This window comes from Microcaecilia unicolor, chromosome 1, assembly GCF_901765095.1.
Source record: "Microcaecilia unicolor chromosome 1, aMicUni1.1, whole genome shotgun sequence".
Classification (NCBI taxonomy): Eukaryota; Metazoa; Chordata; class Amphibia; order Gymnophiona; family Siphonopidae; genus Microcaecilia; species Microcaecilia unicolor.
The window spans coordinates 122,763,077-122,782,543 of NC_044031.1; the positions used below are offsets into that span (position 1 = coordinate 122,763,077).

The following is a 19,467-nucleotide window of genomic DNA, read 5'->3' on the forward strand; positions in this document are numbered from 1 at the left end:
TAAAACTGAATATGAAAGCAGCCCTGGGTGGTGAAGTAAGTATTGATTTTCCAATAAGCAAAGCTCAACTTAAAGACAGAACTGATAGAGGCTAGCACATGTGATTGGCTTTGGGCATGCTTGAGAGAGATGAGGAGAGCAATGGCAAACCAAGGACTGTGGACTATGATGTCAGTCATTCATTTATTTCTGACATGAAGGGTGGGGAGGGGATTGTTTTTGTTGGGTTGAATATGAGAATTTACAGGCTTACTAATACAAATACAGTGACATATAGTCCACTCTTTACCAAATTAGTCCAAACTGGATTACAAAATAGTTAAGTAGCTATTTCTCCAATGTTACAACAGCATTAATAAAACAGTTTACCAAATTACAGGGAAAAATATTTTTGAAACAGAAAGATCTCAAGTCACGATGAAATAATAATTAGTTGAGCTCCTTAAGGAAAGAGAAAGAGTTATCCAAATACATGCTCTCTGATAATCAGATGTAAACGTCTGTAACTTCTTAGACTTAACACTTTTGACTTCATGGAAATACAAAGTCAAGCAATGATTGGAATGAAAAATCCTATTCAAAGAAGGCAAAATGATTTAAAAAGGTCACGCAAAATTTTAAAAACAAAAACAAATCTTAAATTGAATCCAGGCATCTAAGGGCAGACAATGAATATCATATAGTAAATGGTAAGGATCGCATTCCTATAAGCTGCACAGCACTCTTGCTGCAATATTCTGCAGCAGTTGAAATCTACCACATAATCTCACAGACATACCCAGATAAAAAAAAAAAAAAAAAGACATTACAGCAATCCAATTGACTCAAAATAAAAGACAATCAAAATCTGAAATTGGTCGTTGTCATAGTAACTTCCACCCAATGTAACTTCCAAAATATCTTAGATATGGACAGCAGAAACCCATTCATCCATTGTTAAATAATCTAAACTTATTTTTCTTATTTTTAAAGAAGCTTTGAAAGGAATTATAGTACTATCAATTGATATTTGAGAAAGAGGTCTAATTTGTTCAAGTATGCCCATCCATATCCCATGTATCTTGTCGCTAAGATACATAAATCTCTTAGTAGCCCCCCCAGGTCAACGCATAGTAGCAGGGATAGGGTTTTTATCAGAACTCGTTCCAAATATTTAGATAGGTTTTTTTTACAACCTTTGGTCCTCCAAATTAGGTCCTACATAAAAATTCAATAGATCTTATAAAATCAGCTGGAAAGTAGAGATTTGCAATATCAAGGTGATATGTGGTTAGTTACAATGGACGTTACAGCGCTGTACACTAATATTTCCCAACATTCAGCTGTAGGATTGATTGCAAAAGTTTGGAAAGGGACTCAATTATCAAATGAAAAAAAATTGATTACTGCATTGAAAAGAATAATGATGCAGCTGTATAGGCAGTCAAATGCACAAACGGGTGGCAGCCCCTGCACAGCCAGGAAGGATAATCTGGGGAGGATCGGGGTAAGGTCATACAAGGGAAGGGACTGAGGTTATAAAAGCAGTTACATCAGAGATACACGGGGAAGGGGAGGAAGTAAGGTGTAGAGAGGCATGGAGTGGAGTCAGGTAAATGGAGGAGGAAGTCATAAGGGCAGGGAGAGGGGATGGCATTCAAAGCATTAGGTGTGCCAAGGTGCAACCGCCACCTTACATGCTGCTCCAATGGCTCAGGAGCAGTCCCCCTCTTGAACGGAGGGCTAGTGCCAGAGTAACAGATGATCGGTGGTGCTTACCTCAGACTTTGACGGAATGGGGAGGCTGAAGGCTTCAAGAAAGAGAGACAACGGTTGAGAAAGTGAAATGCATGGACGGAAATCCCCCGATCAAGGCTGTGAGATAAGTGCCTAGGCATGTCTATGATATATGCCCCAGGCAGAGCTGAGAATCGGCTTCATGAGTACAGCCAGAAGTATAGGGAGCTGTGTGACTCAAAAGGCTAGACACCTTGCAATAAAATGCTCTAGATAGAAGGGCAAGTCAGGTATTTAATGGCTTCTTACTGTAAACTGCATTCATGTATGCAATTACTCGCTATTATGAATATATTTGCAAATGTAAGTTGTAGAATGCTACGGCCATAATAAATTCCATTCTTCTTCTCGGATAGCTTATCATCAAGCGTCAATATATGTAATGTTTGGTTCACAAGAGAGGAGAGTGCTAAGGCCCTGTTTGAGAAATTACTTTCAATTTCTAGATGAGTTTTATTTGAAAGTGAAAGGAACAGCAATAGGAGCAACGGTTGCCCTCTCTATTGCCCATTTACATATGGCTAATTTGAGGAATCTCATCTATCCTTTATATTGTTTTGTACACATAATTCTATGGAAACGCTTTATATGATTTTTTTTTTGTTTGTTTGGTTAGGAGATATAAAACTTTTTACAACAGTTTTTGGTTTGGGTCAATTCTCTGGATGACAATATTAGATTTACAGCTGAATGGCATTCTACCACTGTTAATTTTTTGGATATTAACATCACAGTTGTGGATAATAAATTCATAACACCTATAGAAAAAGTACTGACAGGAATTCTTTATAGCACTTTCGTAGTTATCATCTATGGCAAAATATTCCAGTGGGTCAGTTCTTACAATTGAGAAGGCTGTGTAATTCACAATGTGAATTTAAAACTCAAGCATTAATTATGAGTCAAAGATTTGTAGCACGAGGGTATCTTGTTCCAGTAGTACAAAAAAAAACATACAAAAGAGCTTTGTATGCTCATAGACAATGTTTGCTTCTTCCTAACAATCAAGTTATATCTCAAGCTATTGCTTGTATTATGCCCTATTCTACAGTTGCACTAAATATTAAGAATGTGATTAAAACATATTGGCCAGTTATACAATGCCACACAGTATTTATTTATAAGATTTATACCCCACATATCTACAATCCTGAGCGGGGAACAATCCACATTCATAATAGTAAAACACATTTCATAAAACACACAACATAAACATATTATCTTCTTAAACAGCAAAGATCTCACGGTAAACAGGTCAATCTAAAACTTGTTTTTAAGGAGAAATGTCAAAAGCTCGCTGAAACAAGACAGTTTTAAAATTCATCCATATTTCTTAAGGCTCGAAGCTCAGTAGGTAAGAATTCCACAGTCTTGGTCCCTCAATATAGAAAACTGAGTTCCTATACTGAACCAAAAAGACAGTCTTAAAAGAAGGAACATCAAACATGTTTGAGGATGCTGAACTCAAAGACAGAGAAGGCTGATGTAAATGAAAATTGCTGAAATCACTGTAGAGATTTTATTAGTTATCATTTTAAAAACCATCCATAGAATCTTATATTGCACTCTTTACATCATGGGCAGCCAGTGTAAAGAAACAAGAGCAGAAGTAATATGTTCAAAACTACTCATTCGCAAAAGCACATGGGCTGCCCCATTTTGTTCAATCTGTAAAGACTGTAGAACATATTTTGGCAAACTTAAGAACAGAGTATTACAGTAATCAAAGTGAGGCACTACTATGCTTTGAATCACCAAATGAAAATTTTCAAAAGGACAAGTAATCCTTCAGTCTCCTAACAAGCCTTCATTTCAAAAAAATACAGTATTAATCACCTTACCTACTTGTGATTTCATATTCAATGATGAATCAATCAAAACACTTAATGATCAAATTTTCTTATTGAATGCAATCTCGATAGTACTGGAAAAGAATCTGGAACATCAGCTGATCCAGAGCCAAATACAACAATAACTTGCATTTTTGCCATATTCAGGCTGAGATCACTTGCTCTCCTCCATTGTCTAATCATCTTCAAATAAAACATAACAGCTGAATACTCTTTTTCACTGCATCTTCAATTTTAAAGAAAAATGGGATATCACCTGTATAAATATGATAATGAATTCCCAACCCTGTAAGAAGAGTACACAATGGCAGAAGAAAAATATTAAACAGCAGCAACCTAGCCCCCCTGTTTACTAAACCATGCTAGCGGCTGCCGTGCGCTAATGCTGACACAGCCCATTCACTTTGCACCAAACCTCTCCATTTGCTGAAGTCAGAGTAGCACCAATCTTCTAACTGGCTGCACCAGTATATATAGGGAAGATGCATAGATCTGTTGGCAAGGTTTGTGAAAGGGCAGCAGTCGGAGTTTAATGTCCGGAAGTTGCTCTTGGCAATGTCCAGTTGTCACTTACGAAGGGAGAAGGCTATGCTGGTGAGCCTGGATGCAGAGAAGGCCTTTGATAAGGTGCACTGGCCTTTTCTGTTCCAGGATCTCTCTCACACATAGGTATTCAGAGGTTGCAGGCTCTTTACTCGGGGCCCCCGTGCTTCACTCCTCGTTAATGGTATCAGAATCACATCTTTTCCTATCTACTGTGGCACGCGCCAGGGGTGTCCCTTCTCCCCTCTTCTTTTTATTTTATCTCTGGAACCATTGCTGTATGTGGTGAAGGCTTCCCAGGCTGTTTTGGGGGTCTCTGTGGGGCACTTATCAATTAAGATCTTGGTTATTGTTGATGTCATGCTAATCCTTACTAATTTGCCAGATTCTTTACATGATCTGCTTAGCTTGGTGGATTGTTATGGGGCTTTGGCAGGATCTGCCTTAATTTATCTAAGTCACAGGCACTATCTTTGTCAAGAGAGGTGTGGGATGGATGGACCTTCGATATTTGAGTGTGGTGATTCCTTCAAATCTTAACTTATTGTAAGCTGTCAATGTAACACCCTTGCTTTAGAATATTAAATGTAAATTGCACCTATGGAAAGCATATCCTTTATCCCTCATGGGGCAAATTAGTCTCTTTAAAATGATGCTTGCTCCCTGCTTCATATTATGTTTTTCAAATGCTGCCACTATACCTCACGACCCAGGATGAGTGCCAGCTTCATCGTATGCTTCAACTGTACCTGTGGAATGGCAAGCGGGCTAGTTTGTCAATGGCATACATACAGACCTCAAGAGTGCATTGAGGGGGGGGGGGGGGGGGATTAGGTTTGTTGAACACGCAAAATTTCTCCGTGGCCTGTGGTATGCAGCACATTAATGATTGGTATAGGATAACAAACTACTTTTCTTCACTTGTACCCTTTGTTCATTTCAGCTGTTTACAGCATACCACTAGGACAGTGCCACCTAGCACTTTTAAATACTTTGGCCTTTTTTTATCACCCTCTGCATGCTATTTGGAGGTGGGTTTGCCGTCAACATCTCTTTTCTGCGGCTGTTATACCATTTCTGGTGATATATTGTAATCCTGATTTTCCTCCTGGAGGATAAGGATCTTGGGGTGATAGTATCTGAGGACCTGAAGGCGACGAAACAGTGTAACAAGGCTTGGTGGCCGTAGCTAGAAGGTTGTTAGGCTGTATAGAGAGAGGTGTGACCAGCAGAAGAAAGGAGGTGTTGATGCCCCTGTATAAGTCGTTGGTGAGGCCCCACCTAGAGTATACTGTTCAGTTTTGGAGGCCGTACCTTGCGAAGGATGTAAAAAGAATTGAAGCGGTGCAAAGAAAAGCTACGAGAATGGTAAGGGATTTGCGTTACAAGACGTATGAGCAGAGACTTGATGACCTGAACATATATACTCTGGAAGAAAGGAGAAACAGGGGTGATATGATACAGACGATCAATTATTTGAGAAGTATTAATCCGCAAACGAACCTTTTCCGGAGGTGCGAAGGCGGTAGAACGAGAGGACATGAAATGAGATTGAAGGGGGACAGACTCAAGAAAAATGTCAGGAAGTATTTTTTCACGGAGAGTAGTGGATGCTTGGAATGCCCTCCCGCGGGAGGTGGTGGAAATGAAAACGATAACAGAATTCAAGCACGCGTGGGATAAACATAAAGGAATCCTGTTCAGAAGGAATGGATCCTAAGGAGCTTAGCCGAGATTGGGTGGCAGAGCCAGAGGCGGGATAGTGCTGGGCAGACTTATACGGTCTGTGCCAGAGCCGGTGGTGGGAGGCGGGGCTGGTGGTTGGGAGGCGGGGATAGTGCTGGGCAGACTTACACGGTCTGTGCCCTGAAAAGGACAGGTACAAATCAAGGTAAGGTATACACAAAAAGTAGCACATATGAGTTTATCTTGTAGGGCAGACTGGATGGACCATGCAGGTCTTTTTCTGCTGTCATTTACTATGTTACTATGTAAAAATGTTTCTGAGCCTGGTAGTCTAAAGGCATCAAGTACTTATACCAAGTTCTTACAGAGGACAGTAGATTGAAGCCATTTTCAGATCTGCAAATGAAGTATCATCTGCCTGATTTAGATGATTTGGCCTACCTACAGCTTAAGCATTATGTGCAGTCTTTGCCTCGGGAACACTTACTTTGCTCGCGCTTCTTTGAACACTTTTTAATTCTGCTATATCTTTTTTTAAATACGGTGACCAGAACTAAATACAATACTCAAGGTAAGGTCACACCACGGAGCAATACACAGGCATTATAGTATTCTCAGTCTTATTTATCATCCCTTTCCTAATAATTCCTAGCTTCCTGTTTGCTTTTTTTTGACTGCTGCCGCCGCCACAGAAGATTTCAGCATATTGTCTATCATGACACCCAGATCTTTTTCTTGGTCCCTGACCCCCCCCCCCCCCCCCCCCCAAGGTGGATATCAGGTAACTATGAGTCAGATTATTCTTCCCAATGTGCATCACTTTGCATTCATCCACATTAAATTTCATCTTCCATTTGGATGCCAGTCTTCCAAAGTCTTCATGCAATTTTTTAGTCCACACGTGCTTTTACAACCTTGAATAGTTTTGTATCATTTGCAAATGTAATCACCTCACTCGTTCCGATTTCCAAATCATTTATATTATGTTAAATAGCACTGGTCCCAGTCTAGATCCCTGCAGCACTCCACTATTCACCCTCCTCCATTGAGAGAAATAGCCATTTAACCCTACCCTCTGTTTTCTGTCCAATAACTAATTCCCAATCCACACCAGAACACTGCCTCCTATCCCATGACTCTAATTTTCTCAGGAATCTCTCATAACTATGTTAAAAGCTATGTTAAAAGCGTTCTGAAAATTTAGATACACATCAACCAACTCACCTTTATCTACATGTTTATTCACAACTTCAAAAAAAATGAAGCAAATTGGTGAGGCAAGACTTCCCTTAGCTGAAACCATACTGACCCTGTCCCATCAAACCATGTTTATTAATGTGTTCTGAAATTTTATTCTTTATAATAGTTTCCACTATTTTACCCAGCACTGACGTCAAGCTTACCGGTCTGTAATTTCCTGAATCACCCATGGAACCCTTTTTAAAATCTGCGTCACAGTGGCCACCCTCCAATCTTCAAGTGCTACAGACAACTAATGACAGGTTGTAGGTTACCAACCACAGATCAGCAAGTTCAAGTGTGAATTCTTTCAGTACCCTTGGATGCATGCCATCTAGTCCAGGTGATTTACTACTCTTTAATTTGTCAATTTGGCTCAGTACATCTTCCGGATTCACTGGGATTTCTTTCAGTTTTTCCTCATTATCACCCTTGAAAACCATTTCTGGTACAGGTAGATCTCTTACATCTGCTTCCATAAAGACAGAAGCAAAGAATTAATTCAATTTCTCCAGTATCAGATCTGCTCCCTATTCAGGGTAATCTGTTGTTTCGGCCGGGCTTGGAGAACGCGGTTTTTCGGACCTGGTCGAGACATGGGATAAATCGGTTGGAGCATGTATTAAATCGACAAGGCCGCATGTTAAACCTAGGAGCACTGGGGCTGGGATATGATATGGGCGGTACTTTTGCCTATGCCCAGTTAAAACACTATGTGGATTCATTGGAGATGGAAGCCTTGAGCGCTGGACACTGTCGCTTATTGAGACAGTTTTTCCATTCGGTACAAAGTGAACGACTATCTATTTCTGGGTTACATAAGGTTTTGGGGACACTTTTGGCGCCCAGGGATCGGGAGAACATTCGTCAGAGATGGGCAGGAGACTTGGAAAGACCACATCTTTCTTTAGATTTCAATGTTTTGACGGCCAGGATACGGAGCTTAACGGGGAATGCAGGACTTAGAGAATGCCAATATCGCATTCTTCATAGGGCCTATCTAACGAAGGCTCAGGTATTCAAGATGGGAGGAGTTTCTACACCTCTATGTGGGAAGTGTGGGAGGGCCCCGGGATCTTTCTTTCACTATTTATGGAGCTGCTATAAAGTGAGACACTTTTGGGATTCTATTGCCCAATACCTGGCGGATCTTTTGGACTTGAGAATCATGTGCTCTCCGATGGGAATCTTGTTAGATAAATATGAAGCTTTTCTGTTGCAGAGGGGGTCAGCCCGTCAAATGGTTCGGAAGGCCTTTTTGATTGGTAAAAGACTAATAATGAGTCAGTGGATGGCGGAGACCCCCCCGGACTTCTGGCACTGGCGCAACAAGTTACACGAATTTGTATTGTTTGAGAGAAGAGGGGTGGGGAGCTCCCCTGGGAGGTTGAAGCGGTTTTTGGATGTTTGGGGACCATATATTAATACTCTGTCTCCTAAAGGACGCAGTTTAATGGTGAACTCACTTTAGATGTATCTTGAAATTGGATCATCCTTCATGGTAATAAGTTAAAATCTGGAAATCTCTCAACAAGGGGTGGGAAGTAGAGGGAGGGGGGAGGAAGGGATCTTTGTAGTTGTTTCACTATATCACAACACTTTTTGGTAATAACATGCTCCTCATAACGTTTAAAAAGTGGTGGAGATTGGTGTGAGATGGGGGAACATATGAGTTTTGAACATATTATTTTGGAATGTGGATATGGGAGAAGGGAAGGCTGTGCTAACACATCAATGAAAGTTATTATTTGTATATTGGCCATGGTGAACACTGTTGATAAAGCATGGCTAGGGGGGAGGGAGGGGGATAGGGGGGGGAAAAAAAAAGTTGAAAAAACGTGATGACTGTAAGTAGTGGGGTAGCTCCCCTGTTTTGTTATGATTTTAAAATTGTAATGTTATAACACTGTTAAGGTATTGAGTCGGATTTGTATTTCTTCAAGTCATCAATAAAAACCGTTGAAACATAATTCAATTTCTCCATTATGGCCTTTTGCTCCCTCATGATCTAACAGCTCCTGGTTAGGTGCCGAATATAGGCACCTAACAAGATAAACTGCGTGATATAGCCGTTAACCGGTAATATTCAGCAGGTGAGAAATCAGTTATCTCCTGCTGAATATTGGCAGTTAGGCACCGATATGCTATTTAACCAGTCAGTGGCCATTCCTGACGGGGGATAGGGTCAAATATTCAAAGGATTTATGCTCCCAAATTGGCCTCTCTGCACATTTATTAGTGCTGAGTGGTAACTTCATTCTCCCAATTTTCACTAGAACTTCTATATTTAGAACACAGAAATCAGACTTTGGCAACAAAATGGATTTAGGATGGAAGAGAGGGAAAAACAATTAGGCGCTCAGCATTGATTTCCAGCATTAGGCTCATAAATCTAAGCAAATGAATGGCAGGTTAAATTTATAAGGTTTGGGATCTAGAGGCAGTGATGGAAGAGACTAATTTGGATTTAGTAGAGGTCACAGAGACATGGTTCATAGAGAACTATGACAGGGATATAGCTCAGGAAAGACAGACAGGGTAGGAAGAAAGGGAGGGGGAGTGGCATTATATGCAGTGGCGTAGCTACGTGGGGCCTGAGGGGGCCCCCGCAGATTCACCCTCGGACCCCCCTCCCGGCAAACCCACCCCCGACGCCGCCTACCTTTACTTTTGCTGGCGGGGGATCCCACTCCCCGCCAGCCGACGTCTTCTCAGTCCTTCCTGCTCTTCAGTTTGTTTGCTGACATCCTGCACGTTGTACGTGCAGGACGTCAGACTCAGAGAACAGTTCTGTTCTCTGAGTCTGACGTCCTGCATGTACAACATGCAGGACATCAGCAAACAAATTGAAGAGCAGGAAACGACTGAGAAGAAGATGTCGGCTGGCGGGGAGTGGGATCCCCCGCCAGCAAAAGTAAAGGTAGGCTGCAGCGGCGGCGGGTTCGCGGCGGGGGGGGGGGGCGGCAATGTCGGCGGGGGGGGGGGCGCCGCCGGGGGAGGGCTAAAATGTGCCCCCTCCCCCGGGCTCTGGACCCCTCCCCCATGGAAGGCTGGCTACGCCCCTGATTATATGATAAAAATAATATCAAAGCCACACAATTACAGGACCTACAGGGTAAGAAGAGGCACTGTGGGTTAGTCTGGAAAGACAGAATGGAAAATGTATTTACACTAGTGTGATATACAGGTCTCTGGAGTGGAGGACTAGCCTAGTGGTTAGGGCAGTGGACTTTGATCCTGGGGAACTGGGTTTGATTCCCACTGTAGCTCCTTGTGACTCTGGGCAAGTCACTTAAGCCTCTATTGACCAGGTACAAATAAGTACCTGTATATACTATGTAAACCGCCTTGAATGTAGTTGCAAAAACCACACAATATCAGTATATCAAGTCCCATTCCCTTTGCCCTCTTTCAGAGACAGAAGAAATGGTTAGATTTAATTGAAAACATTCAAAATATAGATGTGGAAAGGGTTCGTTCAAAAGTGACAGTTCTAGACTTCAAAAACACTAATTTTGTTTAGATGGGGGATTACGTCAAGTAATTGTTGTCTGGTTGGGAAGAAGTAGGAAAGCAGTATGCAAAACTAAAAGGAGCTATTTTAAGGGCAACAAACCGTTTTGCAAGGAAATAAAAGTAAGAGGAAAAGAAGGCCGCTTTGGTTCTCAAACATAGTAGTTGAAAATGAAAAAAAGAGATTAGCCTTTATAAACAAGAGATTGCAGAAAAAGGAATTTAAGTGATAATATCTGAAAAAGCTAAGCGAAGCTGGTAAAGCAGTCAGGAAAGCAATAGCTAATATGATAAAATGGAGGGGGAACAAGGTATTTTTTAAATGTGTTTGTGATAGGAGGAATTGCAAAAGTGACACTGTGAGACTTAAAGGAAGGGGAGGAATATATAGAAGCTGACAGAAATAAGGCAGGGAGTGGAGGAGTAGCCTAGTGGTTAGTGCAGAGGACTTTGATCCTGGGGAACTGGGTTCGATTCCCACTGCAGCTCCTTGTGACTGTGGGCAAGTCACTTAACCCTCCATTGCCCCAGCTACAAAATAAGTACCTGTTGATATGTAAACCGCTTTGAATGTAGTTGCAAAATACCACAGAAAGGCGGTATATCAAGTCCCATTTCCCTTAACAAATATTTCTGTTCTGTGTTTACATCTGAAGTGCCAGAAGCAGGACCACAGAAGACAAACACATATAGGAATGGGGGTTTGGTAGTCCCTGAACAATCCAGAGGACTGTGTTCGTCGTGAGTTGCTGGCTAAATTAAATGTGGACAAAGAGAACAGCCGGAAGGGCATACATCTGAGGGTACTGAAGGAACTTAAGGAAGTCCTGGTGGCTCCGCTAGCTAACCTTTTCAATGCTTCTCTAGAGTCAGGAGTGGTCCCGGAGGACTGGAGAAGGGCAGATGTGGTCCCTCTCCACAAAAGCAGAAAGAAGGAAGAGGTTGGGAACTACATACTGGTAAGTCTGACTTCTGTGGGAAGTAATTAATGGAAACCCTTTTAAAACAGAGAATAGTAAAGTTTTTGGAATCCAATGGATTGCAGGTTATTCACAAAAAAGCCAGTTCTTCCTTCCTTCCTCCATATTAGCATATTCATTTGTGTATGTGTGTGTGTATGTATGTATGTGTATATATATATATATATATATATATATATATATATATATATATATGCAAATGAATATGCTAATATGCCCCGCCCCAAATTAAACACCCATGCACCTAGATCTTTTACTTGGGTGCTGACTCCCAACATGGACCTAGCAACAGGTAACTACGATTCAAATTATTCTTCTCAATGTGTATCACTTTGAATTTATCCACGTTAAACTTCATCCACCATTTGGATGCCCAGTCTTCCAATCCGTTATGTGTTTTAACAACTTTGAATAGTTTTGTGTCATCTCACTTTGCATTTATCCATATTAAATTTCATCTGCCATTTGGGTGCCCAGTCTTCCAATTTCCTAAGATCTTCCAGTCTGCATGTGTTTTAACACCAACAGCAGATCAGCAATTTCACGTTTGAGTTCTTTCTGTACCTTGGGGTGTATACCATGCAGTCCAGGTGATTTACTATTCTTTAATTTCTTGATCTGGCTCAGTATGTCTTCCAGGTTCACCGACATATTCAGTTCCTCTGCATCATCACCCTTGACATATTTTTTCACACAAAGATTAGTTAAGCTCTGGCATTCGTTGCCGGAGGATGTGGTAACAGCGGTTAGGGTATCTGGGTTTTAAAAAAGGGTTGGGCAACTTCCTGGAGGAAAAGTCCATAGCCTGCTCTTGAGATAGACATGAGGAAGTCACTGCTTGCCCTGGGATCGGTAGCATGGAATGTTGCTACTAATTTGGGCTTCTGCCAGGTACTTATGACCAGGGCCGCCGAGAGGGGGGGACAGGGGGGACAAAAGTCCCCGGGCCCGGGCCTCCAGGGGGGCCCGGCGCCGAGTCCGTGGGTGGTCGCCCCTCCGTCCGACTCCTAGGTCCCTCCCTCCCTCCGACTCCCAGGGCCCGCCCTCCGTCCCTCCCTCCGAATTGCAAAAGCGATCTTGTTCTTACTTCGTCGGGGGTTACGGCGAGAGCAGCACGCAGACGCAGTGAAAAGTGTGCAGGCTCCCGCTTCAGCCTTCCCTCGTTGTCTGTCTCTCAGCTCTGGTCCCGCCTTTGAGGGCGGGACCACAGACAACGAGGGAAGGCTGAAGCGGGAGCCTGCACGCTTTTCACTGCGTTCTCTTCTGCATGCTGCTCTCGCCAACCCCCAACGAAGTAAGAACAAGATCGCTTTTGCAATTCGGAGGGAGGGACGGAGGGGGGCCTTGGAATTCAGTCGGATGGACGGAAGGAGAGGGGGGCCTTGGATCTGGGAGGGAGGGAGGGAGTTTAGTAGCGCTATAGAAATGATAAGCAGTAGTAGAAGGGCCTTGGATCTTGGAGGGAGGGGGGAGGCCTTGGATCTCGGAGGGGGGGCAGGCCTTGGATCTCAGAATGGGGGAGAAAGAAGAGATTGCTGGACAAGAGGGCAGGGCAGGGGGGAGAGAGAAGAGATTGCTGGACAAGAGGGCAGGGGGAGAGAGAAGAGATTGCTGGACAAGCGGGCAGGGGGAGAGAAAATAGAAAAGAGATTGCTGGACAAGAGGGCAGGGGGGAGAGAGAAGAGATTGCTGGACAAGAGGGCAGGGGGGAGAGAGAAGAGATTGCTGGACAAGAGGGCATTGGGGAGAGAGAAGAGATCGCTGGACAAGAGGGCATTGGGGAGAGAGAAGAGATCGCGGGACAAGAGAGCATTGGGGAGAGAGAAGAGATCGCTGGACAAGAGGGCAGGGGGAGAGAGAAGAGATTGCTGGACAAAAGGGCAGGGGGGAGAGAGAAGAGATTGCTGGGCAGGGCAGAGGGGAGAGAAGAACTGCTGAACATGGATGGATGATTGGAGGGGGCAGGGGAGAGAGGAAATTTACTGGATATGGTTGGATGGAGGAGAGGCCAGGAGAGAATGAGGAGTTGCTGGACATGGATAGATGGAGGGGAGGGAAGTCAGGAAGGAGATGCACATGGATGGAGGGAAGGGAAGAGAGAAGAAAAGCTGAACATGGATGGATGGAGTGGAGGGCAGGGAAGAGAGAAGAAATGATGGACAAGGATGAAGGGAAGGAAAGACAAAGGAAGGAGATGCACACGGATGGAGGGAAAAGGAAGAGAGGAGAAATGCTGGATATGGATGGAGGGAAGGGAAGACAGGAAATACATGCACATGGATGGAGGGGAGGAGAGTGAGGAGAAATGCTCAATTTAAGGGCTGGATCGGAACACTTTCAGGCAGGGGCGTAGCCAGCCTTCCGTGGGAGAGGGGTCCGAGCCCGGGGGGAGGGGGCACATTTTAGCCCTCCCCCCGGCGCCGCCCCCCCACCGCCGACATTGCCGCCCCCCCTCCCGCCGCGAACCCGCCGCCGCTGCAGCCTACCTTTACTTTTGCTGGCGGGGGATCCCACTCCCCGCCAGCCGACGTCTTCTTCTTAGTCGCTTCCCGCTCTTCAATTTGTTTGCTGACATCCTGCACGTTGTACGTGCAAGACGTCAGACTCAGAGAACAGAACTGTTCTCTGAGTCTGACGTCCTGCACGTATAATTACGTGCAGGACGTCAGCAAACAAATTGAAGTGCAGGAAGGACTGAGAAGACGTCGGCTGGCGGGGAGTGGGATCCCTCGCCAGCACAAGTAAAGGTAGGCGGTGGCGGGGGCGGGTTCGCCGGGAGGGGGGTCCTGGGGTGAATCTGCGGGGGCCCCGGCCCCCTCAGGCCCCACGTAGCTACGCCACTGCTTTCAGGACAGATGCCGAAACTTGAGGAAGGATAGGGCCAGGGCTACAGATGATAGACAGGACGCATAAGGACACAGGAGGATGGTGAGAGAAAAAATATCAAATGGAAAGAAGACACTGCATAAAACAGAAGTTGGGACCAAAGCGAATAGAAAAACTATGATCAGACAACAAAGGTAGAAAAAAGTATTTTATGCAGAATTTATTAATTGGAATATGTCAGCTTTTGGAAATGTGTATCTGTGATATTTTTTATGCAAGTTTCAATTTTTCTAGTATTGCTGCATGCTGAGTCTGACTTCTTGAGGTAACTTTCTAGTTCAGTATTTTGCCTTCATATTTTTTTATTTCTAGTTCCTTATGTCATATCTGTTGCCATGTGTTTTTCATGTGTGATCAAGGTACAGTATTCTGCTAGTGTGTAGTATTTGCAGCCCTTTTTGTTTTGTTTTTTATTAGGTTGTGTACTGGTGTTTTAGAGCCCGGTGTAATTATAGTGCTGCCTTTCCACGCATAAGGTTGTAGTTCGTCCTGTCCTTGGAATTAGTGCTGTTATGCTGTTATGGTTTGGTAAGGTTATGAGTGGGTTTTTGCACAAGTTTGTGTATAGTGTTTTGCAGTGGAGAGATTGTGTTTTGGCTTTACTGAGGTGGCACCAAAACATCAGAAAAGGTGTAGAGCCTAAATCATGACACACTACCTCTTGAAGGATCTACATATAGTGCAAGGGCCCGGCAGTGGGGGTGGGGGGGGGGCCCAGGGGCGGCCTTGTCCCGGGCCCGGCCCAGTCTCTCGGCGGCCCTGCTTATGACCTGGATTGGTCACTGTTGGAAACAAAATACTGGGCTGCACAGACCATTGGACTGACCCAGTATGGCTATTCTTATGTTTAACATTCTGTCAGTCTATATGCTGTGCACTTATCATAGTCCTCTTTGCCCTTCTTTTCTGGTAAGAGCAAAATCTATAAAATGGAAACACGTATATATACTAATGCAATTTTGGACTTTATGGAAATCAAGTGCAGGATGGATAATATAGTGGCCAGCCCAGTCCATTAACCAACCATCTTGTTCACTTTTGAAAAAGAGTGCGGGGGGGGGGGGGGGGCTGAGTTTCCTAGATATACACACTATATCAAAATACTAAACAGAAAAAAAATTTTGATTTTCAGTCTACTAAGCTATGCCAGGACTTAATCATATAGTTTAGGTATGACTTAAAACAAATTACTTTCTCATCTAAAGCAGTCATTACATTGCTTCATAAGCTAGTATTCTTCACACACATAGCATGCAATTATACTTAAATATTAACTACAAGTGGCACGTCTGCCACCCTTTCAACATGCACAATTTATGTTCTGAGTGCACTAATGTATAGATCCAGACGATATAAGGCAGCTTTTCACCAGGTGTGGTTTGGAAGAGATAAGACGACCCTCCCACCACCACCACCACACACACACACACACAAGCCCCAAACCAGCATCCCTCACAATTTCAGATCCTCTGAATATCAGTGTGATAAACACACACTACATTTCCACTAACCTCTTAGCAAAAATAATATTTTTTTGGAAACAGCTAAAAATGAGTTGCTCTAGGGGTTCATTCATATTTATTTAGTTTGAGCTATTCATAAATACCGTTTTAATCTAAGAGAGAAAACAGTTATTTGTAGTTGGAAATTGTACCACTTTTCTCCAAATATTTTTTAGTTGCATTTTGCAGCGAAGAATACTAGGCAGGCTAAGCAACACTATTGCCTACGACTTGCAAGCACTTCTTCCTACTTTACTCCAATTGATAATCTTTCCAATAACCCAGAGCTTTAGAAAGCTTCCAGTCCCTTACATTGATGCAAACCAATGCAGAATACACTGACAGCCAAGAGCACATGACATGTTACCGCTTAACGCCTTACATGAGGGCACCACATAGCAGCTCTGGATCCTCCTAATGCAGTATTATACCCTGGAGCAGGGCTATTTAGCCCTTTTATTTTGGTTTTCAATCTGATCCGAAAGAAGAAGCCGGCCTCGGAAAGAGGGCGAGTCCCCACCGCTGCGCTTTTTTACCTGCAGACCGTGATCAGGTTTTTCCTTTCCACCGCTGCGCTCCTGCAAACGGTCTTCTTGCGGGACAGGTTCAGCCCCAGACTCAGGGAAGCCATCTCCTGGCTGTCTCCTTTGTTTCCCAGCTCCGATCGCCCAATTGCCCAGGGAGCCCAGTTCCCCGCTCTTCGTTGCCATACAGCGCGCGGCGGGAGGGCTCCCAGGCGGGCTCTTGGAACGCCCAAGGGAGGCGAGCACGGGCTTCAACCACTGCGGGACGCCTCTCACACGCGGTACGAGCGTCCAAAGTGACGGCGGCGCGAGGCTCTAGCTATTGCACGCGGCGCGCTGCCTTTCACATGCTCGCAGAGCAGCGTGACAGGAAACATTGGCAAGCTCCGGCGCGTGCAGCAGCTCTGTCCCTGCAGCCTGTCACAACATACTGCTATTCCCGGTTCTGCAGCCAGTATTGCCCCGGCTACTGCTGTTTGTTTTTTCTTTCAATAAATCTTTATTGAACATGATATAACGACACAAGAAGGTTTTAAATCCCAGACGTGGACACACCTAGCCAGTCAAGTTTTCAGGATGCCAACAATGAATAGATATTGTATACAAATCTATCTCATGTGTATTCATTGTGGATATCCTAGCTAAAGTGGTAGGATAGCCTTGTTAGTCCACTTTTAAAGGTAATAAATAGAAATAAAACAAGACAAAGAAAATAAGATTATACCTTTTTTATTGGACTAACAATACATTTTTTAATGAGCTTTCAAATGTAACCCTTCTTTGGATCAGACATTTATAAATGGATATCCTGAAAACCTCACTGGCTTGGTGTGTGCAACTGGATTGAGACTTACCCCCCCTGTTTACAAAGCAGAGCAGTAATGCCGCCCAATCAAAGTGAATGGGCTGTGTTGGCATTACTCACCAGCAGCCACTAGCACAGCTTTGTAAACAGGGAGGTTAATATGTAGCAGTAGTTCTCATTCCAGTCCTCTGAACACACCTAGCCAATTAAGTTTTCAGGATACCCACTATGAAAGAGATTTGCTTACAGTGGAAGTTTGTGTAAGCAAATTTATCTCATTTATATTCATTCCAGATATCCTGAAAACCTGACTGGCTGAGTGTATCCAAGGACTGGGTTGAGAATCCCTGAGATTAATTTAATATGAAGTGTTTTTTTTTAATCTTGTTTAGATTAGAATACCATAGCTATTCTTCCAAATGTGACTACATAATTTTCATTTTTTACTTCAGAAATTAAATTTTAAGTAGAGAGCTCATGTCAGTCAAGTCAGCAAACAAAAAAGGAAAACATTCTTAAAATTAGTATCACACTGAAGACTCATTTGTTTCAGAAAGCATTTGGAGATAAGGTGGCAAACTGCGGCCAAGTGTTGCAGATTCATTGACCTGATTAATTTAATTTACTTTATTTTATTATTCACTTTTGTGTTTTGGTCTTGTTTCTTAGTGTTCGTCATATGAGAGATCCTTTCCTATCTCAATAATAATGTTCTTTTCTTTTATGTTATATTTTTATTGTAAACCACCCTATGATGTCCACAGGAAGGGCAATATATTACATTTTAAATAAACCATTAAAAAAAACACAATATGGCAGTAGTTCTCCAAACTGCTCCTGGAAGCACCCCAGCCAGTCAAGTTTTCAGGATAACTTTAATCAAAAATAAGACATTACCACTAATATTTGAAACAAATGCAATTTTTCCAACCAAAGTGGCTCAATCAGTCAACAGTTGCTATTCATCTTATATGAGGAGGAAAAAAGCCTCTGTATTCCCGTGTCAGTACATACTTGTGTCTGTTAAATCAGGATGGAATCTTCATAGGCTAAAAAAAAACCTCCTCATAACTTTAATCAACAAACAAACAATCAATCACATCTGACGAACACTTATCTTTAGTGCCGCCAATGCAGTTGCGGTTTAGCTTCACTCTGATACGCCCGACGGGGTCCCGTTTCACCGTCGCAGGCTTTTTCAAGGGAAACACTTCATACTGCGATGTGAATCTATGAACAAAAGAATGAATTAGCCCCTGCTCTAATGCCACACTCCTACACTTAATAGCGATTTATACTTATTCATCTGACCTGCTTACTAAGCTCTACGGTGTTCATTGACAAAACAGCATTGCCTCTAAGATGGCGTCTTAAGACTATTCTCCTATGATGTCATTGTTATGTAATTGGCTGGCACATTATCTGAAAAAACTAAAGACCAAATCTTAAAGGGCCCATGTTATAAAAACGTGGCCCATTGAATCATAGTATTCCTCCGCAAGATGAATAGCAACTGTTGAATGATTGAGCCACTTTGGTTGGTAAAGTTTTCAGGATATCCATAATGAATATTCATGAGAGAGATTTGCATGTACTGACTCCACTGCATGCAAGTAGTATATCTCACCCTCATTTGTCAAAATTAAATTGATTTTGACAGGTGACTTGCCCACTTCTGGTTTTCCAGCCAATCAGAAGTGCAGGACATGCCCAAGCCATGCCCACTCCCTGCCCTCTGCAATGATGTCACCACCCAAACCAAGCCTAAGCCATGCCCACTCCCCACCCCCTTGGAGGATGCCATCAGATATGACATCTTGACCCCACCTAAGCCCTGCCCCTTTTGTATAGCCACACCCCTTGCCTGCCCTATTTGCATAACCCCACCAAACCCTGCCCCTTTGCATGGCCCATCCCCAAACTCCACCCCTTTTTGCGATGTCATAGGAAGACACATTCAGAGATGTCATCAATGACATAGAAATATATCATGGATCTTCTAAACCAGATAGAGGCGTTGTCTTCCCCCATTTCACAAGTATTCATGTAATTTTGTTTTCTTTTTTGGCAAAATATGTTCTGAGGTATACCTTTGTGGATCTTTTTTTTCTTGATCCACCTTTAACACACTGTCCATATTCTGTTGTAGGTGAATGACGAAGC

The 19,467-nt window shown here is 43.2% G+C and overlaps 1 protein-coding gene across 2 annotated transcripts in view; it reads right to left on the reverse strand.

The window, feature by feature from the left end:
- Positions 1–16,734, reverse strand: part of RUNDC3B (RUN domain containing 3B) — a 310,546-nt gene extending 293,812 nt beyond the window's left edge. For both annotated transcript variants that reach the window (XM_030199755.1, XM_030199748.1), the window contains exon 1: positions 16,512–16,734. In XM_030199755.1, the coding sequence (XP_030055615.1) occupies positions 16,512–16,606 (95 nt within the window). In that variant the 5' untranslated portion in view covers positions 16,607–16,734. The remainder of the gene's footprint in view (positions 1–16,511) is intronic.
- Positions 16,735–19,467: the final 2,733 nt, after the last annotated feature.